General features: G+C 34.9%; 1 protein-coding gene across 1 annotated transcript in view; it reads left to right on the plus strand.

Annotated features, from left to right (window-relative positions):
* The first annotated feature begins 1,316 nt into the window (after positions 1 to 1,316).
* Positions 1,317 to 10,226, plus strand: part of LOC144975675 (uncharacterized) — a 25,695-nt gene continuing 16,785 nt past the window's right edge. Inside the window, exons 1-7 of the mRNA XM_078919866.1 lie at positions 1,317 to 1,573; positions 2,493 to 2,572; positions 4,298 to 4,423; positions 5,062 to 5,255; positions 6,727 to 6,904; positions 7,835 to 8,016; positions 9,498 to 9,561. Of these exons, the coding sequence (XP_078775992.1) occupies positions 1,369 to 1,573; positions 2,493 to 2,572; positions 4,298 to 4,423; positions 5,062 to 5,255; positions 6,727 to 6,904; positions 7,835 to 8,016; positions 9,498 to 9,561 (1,029 nt within the window). The 5' untranslated portion in view covers positions 1,317 to 1,368. The remainder of the gene's footprint in view (positions 1,574 to 2,492; positions 2,573 to 4,297; positions 4,424 to 5,061; positions 5,256 to 6,726; positions 6,905 to 7,834; positions 8,017 to 9,497; positions 9,562 to 10,226) is intronic.

Raw genomic sequence — 10,226 nt, forward strand, 5'->3', positions numbered from 1 at the left:
AGAAGAAGAAGTGAAATAAGGAAGAGAGAGAGAGAGAGAGAGAGAGAGAGAGAGAGAGAGAGAGAGAGAGAGAGAGAGAGAGAGAGAGAGAGAGAGAGAGAGAGGGGGGGGGGGAGGCGAGAAAAAAATGGAAGATGATGGGGATGTAGAGGCAGAGAATGAATGGAGGAGATTCGGGAATAAGAAGAATAGGGGAGAAGAAGAATAGAAATATGACGACAACGCAAATAGACATAATTAGACGACATAAATAGACAAACGAATTGGTATATATATATATGGAGAGAGATACATACGTAGATATGTAGATATAATATTATAGGAGATAAATAGAATGCAATATGCAGACATAGTGTTTCGAAGTGCTACTGCTTCTCACGGCTTGTTTTTGGCAATGCTTCAAAAAGCAAAGGGAGATTATTTGTATGACAATGACAAAGAGTGCTCAAACTTCGGAATAGTGAGCTTTTGGTATTGACAAGAAATAATGCCAAATTTATTTTCCCTAGAGTGCTCAACGAAGAATTGTCTTGAATTTCACGGCGCTGGGAACACTAAGAGGGCATTCCCGCGCCAGTAAACAAGAATATAATAGAGGTGAAGTTGTAAGAACGTTAGACACACCCGAGAAAATAACAAATCAAAGGGGACTGGTTCAAACCGGGAAAGAAGATTCCATGAGCAATACACCGATGTGCTTATTTTGACATCACCTAAAATTCCCACCCAGGACTTATAAAAGATCCCGCTATGAAGAATACATTCTAATACATTCTAATGTTTACAAGATAAAGTATATTATGTTCAAATCTAATAACTATACTATTACATAACAGAGATAATTTGCAAGAGAAAAATAATCATCTCTCAAAAAAACGTACAATACATCGAAACTCCCAGCTAACACCCCCCCCCCTCCCCACCCCCCTCCACCAACCCAAGCAATCTCACTCCAGAACAAAGACAAAGAGAAACATGGAAAGAGGAAAACGGGGGGCAAAAGACAGAGAGGTGGCCTTTCTGTCCCATCATGGGAATGGGAGGCCAGAAAACCCCATTCGTAGATAGGTAGACAGACATGCAGATAGATTGGCGGATAGAAATGGAATTGAAATGTCAAACAGATAGACAGAAAGATACCTTGCTTGATTGTTCAGTCATTGTTTGATAGTTCAATCAATTTATTAGTTATTTGATTGATTCTGAGTGATCGAATAGAGATCAACTCATTTCATTGCTTATCGATTTATTGATCGACTGACTGATTGGATAATGATATGATTGTATTTATTAATTCCTTTATTCCATAGAACGCTGGTTTACGTGGTTGGGGGAGAGGGTTGTGACACATCATCCATTATTTACGCTATGATAAACGAAAAGGACAAGGTTTTCGAAAATACAAGTAGAGAAGCGATAACATCATCGTCGTCTCAAGTATGCCATGATCGTCTATCATCACCATCCTCATCATCAACCTCATCGTCATTGACGTCATCAACATTGACTTCATCTTTCACATCACAACCTGGTATTGCTATCCTAGACTGGACCCCCGTTCAGCAACCCCCAAGTAAGTATAATATGTATGAATCATTAGCCCCAATGCCGACGTCGCGCAAGGTCCATTAATGCCTACATGTCTACAATTTTTTATAATTTAAAAAAACAACAACAAAAACAAAAAAAAAAAAACAACAAAACTCTATAACATTCTAACTAAAAGAAAATGTATTCCATTTGGCCGGCGGAGTTTCATCGTACAGAGCACTACTGAACATGTTAACAAACCAGAGAGCAGGCACTGGTGTAAACTAAATATCTGAAAAAGTATGTATGGATTAGTGCCAGACAAAGTAAGAAAGAAAAATACAAGAAAAAAAAAAACCATCCCAAAAAATCATGAATCGGCAGGATGTTTTGTTTTTTTTCGAATGTTTTTTGGTTCTTTTTGTTTTGTTTTGTATTTTTTTCACACTTTTTTCAGATATTCACTGATCGCGTTACAAGCCATAGCAATAGGCGTTGCAGGATCGTGTATGTAGATATTAATATGTATAAACCTTTTGGTTTATATGATCAGAGAAGGTGCATTTGGTGTAATGCCTGTGTCAATGTTAACCTGTTTCAAACACATTGATTCATAATACTTTCGATGATCCAAACACATTTCTGACAAGAAGATGTTGGATTTATTATTTGGCGATCCCTCTCAGGTACCCAGTGAGCTTTTTTCCCCTCCACAAGACCATGCGTTACGATGTTTCATTTCTAATTTTAAAACAACAGACGCACGGAAACCTCTTTAAAATTTATATGAAGGAGATTACATTGGTGATAAACAATAACATCTTATAAACTGTATCAACACTTCTACAATATCAATGCATGACGCAATGAGTGCATATTTCAACTGAAGTCGAGTGAGGAGTCTTGTAGTATTATTGCTGCTGGTTTGGCACTAACGTGTGCTTCTCGTTTTCATATTGCAGCAGGTGGGGAGAGTGACAATGGGGAGGTAGACAAGTGTGAAGCCGTGACGTTACAGATCTGGGATTTTAAAGGGACCAAGGTAAGGCCCGATGGATAATAATAATAATAATAATAATAATAATAATAAATAATAATAATAATAATAATAATAATAATAATAATAATAATAACAATATAATAATAATATAATTATTATTATAATTATAATTATAATTATTATTATTATTATTATCATCATCATCATCATCATCATTATATTATTATTATTATATTATTATTATTATTATTATTATTATTATTATTATTATTATCATTTATTATTATTATTATTATTATTATTATTATTATTATTATTATTATTATTATTATTATTATCATTATTATTATCATTATTATTATCATTATTAATAATATTATGATCATCATCATCATCATCATCATAATCATCATTATCCTCATGGTTATTGCATTTTCTCACTGTACCTCAAATAATATTTTGTTTTTCCTTATATTTTATTCTAGATAAAGTATTACTTTCGGATGGATGATTGGAAATATGAATTGACGGGGAGGTCGATGTCATATCAATAAATGGAGAGGTGTATGGAGGAGGGGGGTGGGGGGTGGATGTAATAACGGATGGGATATTAAATGATAGGGTGGATATAATTGTTGGAGGAATTCAATACTTGTAAATGGAGCGAAGAATGGATGAATGAGTTGATTCCTTGGTGGTTGCGTCGTTGCTCGAGCGATATAGTATCGTATAGTTGATAAAATCAAGCGATGCTCAGCGTTGTCAGTGACTGGGATGATAACAATGATCGAAAAACAAACAAACAAATAAACAAACACACTAACTCTGCCCCATTGCACAATTTTTGCGTAACATCGTACCATTTTTAAGGTAATTTAAACAAGCTTTGAATGAGTACGTGGTTATAGCTTGAGATGGAAAGTACAAAAAGGACAAGCCACTTACTCTGTAAAAAAAAAAAAAGAGTTAGGTCGCAAAACCTCGCAAACTTTATTAAATGATGTATTGTTAAGTGCAACGGACACGTTGAAATCGTGGTTATATAAATATTTATATTAATGAGGTGAGGGATGTTTGTATTCTACAGGAAATCGTACATAATTAAAACATAAGGGCTCAATACAGGGCATATTTAATATATATTGATATATTTATATCTTGCACAGTCTCAGGGATGTTTGTATCCACAGGAAATGGTACATAGTCTATACATAAGGGTTAAATACAGGGAATATTCCGATTGGTTAATGTTTATTTAATATCTATTGATGTATTTATATCTTGCGCAGTCTCAGGGATGTTTGTATCCACAGGAAATGGTACATAGTCTATACATAAGGGTTAAATACAGGGAATATTCCGATTGGTTAATGTTTATTTAATATCAATTGATGTATTTATATCTTGCACAGTCTCAGGGATGTTTGTATCCATAGGAAATGGTACATGTTCTATACATAAGGGTTAAATACAGGGAATATTCAGATTGGTTAATGTTTATTTAATATCTATTGATGTATTTATATCTTGCAGTCTCATGCATGCTACAGGAAATGGTACATAGTCTATACATAAGGGCTAAATACAGGGAATATTCCGATTGGTTACGGCTCATTTGATATCTATTGATGTATTTATATCTTGCACAGTCTCGTGTATGCTACAGGAAATGTGGTACATAGTCTATAGATAAGGGATAAACACAGGGAATATTCCGATTGGTTATTGCTCATTTGATATCTATTGATGTATTTATATCTTGCACAGTCTCATCGAGAGGTCCAGACAGTCTTCACCCGATTTCCTTGTCTAGTTCTTGTCGTTTTGGAAATAGGCCAGGAAGGCAGCGATTGTACTCACCTTACAGACATTCTGAATAGCTTGCAATCACAGGTAGAAAACATCAACACCACACGCATCAGCATCATCATTATTATCATCATCATCATCATCATCATCATCATCGTCGTCGTCGTCGTCGTCGTTATCAACAGCATCATCATTCTTATAATCATCTTCATCAATCACAACAGATGCCGGAACCACCATAGCATACCCATAAACAGCAGCAGCAGCAACAACAACGACAGCAACAACAAAAGCTAACAGTAGAATCAATTCTCACAACAACTTCATATACCAAAATCACAAACATCACCATCACCCCTACCACCACCACCACCATCATCATCATCATCATCATCATCATCATCATCATCATCATCATCATCGTCATCGTTATCATCATCAACATCATTATCATCATCATCATCATCATCATCATCATCATCATCATCATCATCATCATCATCATCATCAGAAGCATCATCATCACCAGAAGCAACAGCAGCTTCATCATCATAACAACCACCACCACTACCGCATCAACACTCAAAAGAACACCATCACCACCAACATCATATCACCACTCCAACCACCACCACCACCACCCTAACCCCCCCCCCCCACACACACACCACCACCACTATCATCATCATCATCATTTAAATAATGTTATCTTACCACGCCAGTGTCCAAGGAGCTACGTCATCTTCGTTCTGTCCCAAACAACAATAAACAACACTAGCAACGACACCAACAACACAAACAACAACTCGAGTGACAACAGAGAAGTCACCCAAAGAGTGGAAGAGGTCCAGAACACGATAACGGAGTGGGGCAGACACTGGGCTCAAAGTGTGGAGAGGGAAATCTTGGATATTGAGTAAGCATTCGCTCGCATTCTATGAGTAAAAGTTGCGTTCGGTCAACCCGCCCGGCCGTGCAAATCGGTTAATGTGCTGAATAAAATATTGCTAAATGTGCTCAAAGCGCTTTACAAGGGGTCCCTGGTCAACAGCAACATTTAACATGTAGGACGGGACATGACGCCTGTTAGGCGATATTACAATTATTCGGACAAAGACAACACTGTTAACGGCCAGGTACTCATTTTACACCTGAGTACGGTTAGAGAATGTGAGTAAAGAGCCTTTTCCAAGGACTCAACTATGCGCCGAGCGCGAGGCTCGAACCCAGGACCTTCCGACCCGTAAGCGAGTGTCATTCCACTAGACCACATAGCCGTAAATTGAATGAAACCGACGAGCACTTTTTTGCAGGTCTGACAATCCAGTTGCTTATGGGCTCATTGTTGTAATGGAAATCTCGAAAATTGGCGCAAAATATTGTCCATCACAACAATGTTAAACTAGGCCCATAAGTGGGTTCAGATTTCAGACTTGTATATGTTACAAGTCGCGTGAAAACATATCTTTAAAAAAATGACATTTTTATAATTTCAGATCGACTCTTAATATATCTAAAAACTAGATGATAGAAAGCTACAGTAAAGACAAAAGAATGTTTCGAACGAAAAATATAAAAAAAATCGCCCAATTTTACGACTTTCAGCACACTTACTAACGGCCACCACCTTACGTTACCTTATAAGTGTATTATTGGTTAAATAAACGTAACTTTTACCCAACGATTTCTATGCTTTTACCATTTATGTTTGATCGACATTGATTTAGTCTATGGTCAGAAATCGATATTTGTTCCATATTTGCATATTTCCATTTGTGGCAGAAGCGCCCTAATAAACATATTTGCCAGTTATTATTGTTATTATTATTATTATTATTATTATTATTATTATTATTATTATTATTATTATTATTATTATTATTATTATTATTATTATTATTATTATCTCATCATCATCATATCATCATCATCATCATCATCATCATCATCATCATCATCATCGTTCTTCTTCTTTTTCTTCTTCTTCTTCTTCTTCTTCTTCTTCTTCTTCTTCTTCTTCTTCTTCTTCTTCTTCTTCTTCTTCTTCTTCTTCTTCTTCTTCTTCTTCTTCTTCTTCTTCTTCTTCTTCTTCTTCTTCTTCTTCTTCTTCTTCTTCTTCTTCTTCTTCTTCTTATTATTATTATTATTATTATTATTATTATTATTATTATTATATTATTATTATTATTATTATTATTATTATTATTATTATTATTATTATTATTATTATTATATTATTTATTATTATTATTATATTATTATTATTATTCATTATTATTATTATTATTATTGTTATGATACATATTCAAATGGTGCAGATTTACATGCGCCAACACATATACTATAATACTATTATACATTCTCGACTTTTTTCTCCGTCTGTCCAGATGTGACCTCCAGATCTCCATCAACAAAGAAGCCACAAACCTGACAAAGGACGAGAAGGAATCAAAGCCTAGCTTGAAGGAACTTACACAGAAACACACTGACTGTATCCGCAAACAGAAACAAGACGTTTTACACATTCATGACACAATCCTAACGGTTAACACGTTAGATAAAGCGGTAAAAAAAAAAAAAAATATATTCCAAAGAATTCACATCTTCATGTTAACCAATATCATTGAATTATTTGCTTAAGTTTGGTAATGGAACGGAATGCCCTGGCTCGATGAGTACTTATTTGTAGGTCTGATAACTCAAATTGTAATTTGCTCATTGTTGTATATCAAATATTTTCAAACCCAACACAAAATATTGTCCATTATAACAATGTTAAATCAAGCCCATAATTCCATTATTGCTTTCGGTTATCAGACCTGCTTATATATAGGTACTCACCTAGCCCTGGGTTGGAATCTTGTTTATTGCACTGAAAATTGAAACAGTGGAAATGCCCGCATAAATGTTCAAATGAATAAGACATTGCACTGTAACAAACATGAACATCGAACCAGATTTTGAACATTATTTTGGGTATTTTTTATATGGATCATTACTTGTGATGTGGCATTGGCCACTTGTTCGATGCAATTTCTGTACCATTCTTCTAAATAGGAATGCCTGATGAGTGACATCCTTGTAATGCCTCTAGAAAAGCTGTTTTTCAACATTTCTTTTCATTTAACTCTTACCGCACACCACCCTCTTAATCAGTTAATTGCCTTACTCTAGAAAAAAAAATATAAACTGAATTTGAAAAAGTTGGCTAGAAAACTCGTCTTTCAAATATCGATCGATTTTAATGACGCTCATCAAAAACTCCATAACCCGGGTTCTCCCGAGGTCCCAGGCTTGGGAGTTTCTTTTCTGTGAAGAGGGTCATTTAAATCGATCGATTTTTGAATGACGTATTTTCTGGCAACATTTTTGAATACGAGTTTTCTAGTACACGGTAGTTAACTGGTTAATTAGCTACTGCCCCCCCCCCCCCCCCCCCCCAAGCCCAAAACTTTATATCATATCAAATCCAATGTTTTCCTTATCGATGGACAGGGTGTCTCAGAACTACGGAAGACTGTCATAGACAAAGCCACCAGCCGTCATTTATTTCCTCACTTGGACCGAGTTGGAGAGCAGGACGAATTAGCCAAGGTCATCGAGTACATCCAAGATGTCAAGGATGGTGGACATGTCCTTGTGCCTCGTGCTGAATTCGATGATGTCTTAAAACAAAGGTGTGTGCTTGGACCCCCCCCCCCTCTCTCTCTCTATCTCTCTCTCTCTCTCTTTCTCTCTCCCATCAGTCATTTGACCTAGGTAGAGCCTATCAACAAAATTCCCACACCCCCTGCCTTTCTGAACGAGCCACTCAAACTCCTTCTAGGTCTTTCCGCCAATAATCGGCACCAGCTGGCGAATCCCAACGTCAAATGACCGATCATTTCATTATGCCTTAACAGATTTTCTTAATAATCATTCGGATCAACGGATGATAGAATTTACCCTTATTGAAAAAAAAAAGGTTTACAAGTTACACATATATCATTGTTTAATAATAGTTTTATAATATATTAGATTTCCCAATAATTCTATGCTAGTTGGCAAAAATTTAACATGTGTTTACAGAACCATCTGCAATCCTTTCTAAAAAAGAAATAAATTCTGATCTTGTATTTCATGTTTCACTTGAAGCTTGAACTAGGGTTTTGTTCTGCCGTAAACTAAAAAATTTGGTCAAAAATTACTGAAGGCATTATATTGATATGTCTGGAAATGAAATTGGTCTTTTTAAAAAAAATGCAAATTTTCCCCTATAATTTTAAAATGTCTCACTATGCATGGTTTTACTCACACAATATAGTATTTACATGAACAAGTGGCGATGCTTCTAAGATAAAATATAATCGATTATTGTCTGAAAATAATCCATATAATTAATCAATTTACTTTATCATTATTAGGAGCCTTTCAAGTCTCTCAAATTAAGAACCGCAATTTGAAACACAACCAATAACATTAAAAAGACCCTTTTGTCTATTCGTCCACACATTTTATCAGAACAATATTATAGATTATTCATGGGCTTGCACGTTCTTAGTTTGTACCCAATGTGCTGGCATTCAATTTATAAACCTCATCTTTAGAAACTCCCTTTTAAAAGAGGAAGACATATCATAATGTGATAATCAATTAGTGTAGAGGGTTCCACCGCGCAATTCAGTTCCAGTTAGTTTATTCGTTTCATAAATCAACACATATAATCTCAGAGTCAGAGAGAATGTTATTACAAATAACTATCATGCCTTTTGCTTCTCAGTCAACCGACTGTTATGTTTCGACTGCTCCGTCAATTCTGGGTTTCGGTATTATTTATATGAAGACCTGCAAACATGTCATATCATTCTTTTTTTGTTGAACCACCTTTATTGTGGATAAATAAAACCTCTAAATTCTAAATGGTTCTTCACATTTGTCAAAATATGTCACCAATATGGCTTTATTTCTGGAATAAATTTTGCCTCTTTTTAATATTTATCCAAATAGACGCCACACATTTTAAAGTTCTGTTTCGATAATGTTTTTCGTTATTATTTTAATATAACCTTGTTTTGTGCTTACATGTAGACAGAGGAGAAAAAACAACAAATAAAAATAATACTTGCTGAAATACAGCTAGTAAAAGAATTGATGAATTATTGCAATGTTTGTCAATCAGATCTCAAGAGAAAGACATTTCACAAGACCATCAGACCGACACGTGTCGCCATCTGCAGGACTCGGTATGTTTCTTGAGTCTAAGTATTCAATGTTAAAAGTACTGAACAGAAATAAAAGAAGCAGCTTTTAAAACAAAACAAAACACTTCCCTCAAATGGAACGTTTCTGACTCAAAACCCTTCTTCAACCAGCAACAATATAAATTAAAACGATAATAATCATGCAAAATCCAGATATGGGGAGAAAATGGTCTCGACATGTCTGGTAGATACAAACAAGGGCCATTAAGATCAAAAACTTGTGTTTAAAATGCTGACGACTGGATTGAGATTCCTTCATACCATATCTTACCTCTATGCGTATGCCATTAAAACTGTAGTGAGTTATAACCGTTCTCGCGACTTTAGGTTGGACTAAAACCGTATGTTATATCATGTTAAACGTCAAACCACCCACCTCTCAGTCCCTTGTCCTTTATGATTAATGGTAGTGCTGGACATCGAATCTAAGAAACTTAGATCAAAGAGACCTCTAATTCAAATAACAAAATGTAAATGCTCGGGTTTTATTTTGGGGGGTATATGTATGTATATATATATATATATATATATATATATATATATATATATATATATAATTATATATATTGTTTTTTTGTTCTGTTTTTGTTTGTTTTTGTTTTTGTTTTATTTAAATTGTTTCCCATTTTGTATATTTTCTGATTAAA

The sequence above is a fragment of the Berghia stephanieae genome, chromosome 6, assembly GCF_034508935.2.
Source record: "Berghia stephanieae isolate SIO BIC M18660-M18661 chromosome 6, UCSD_Bste_1.3, whole genome shotgun sequence".
In the NCBI taxonomy this organism is placed as follows: domain Eukaryota; kingdom Metazoa; phylum Mollusca; class Gastropoda; order Nudibranchia; family Aeolidiidae; genus Berghia; species Berghia stephanieae.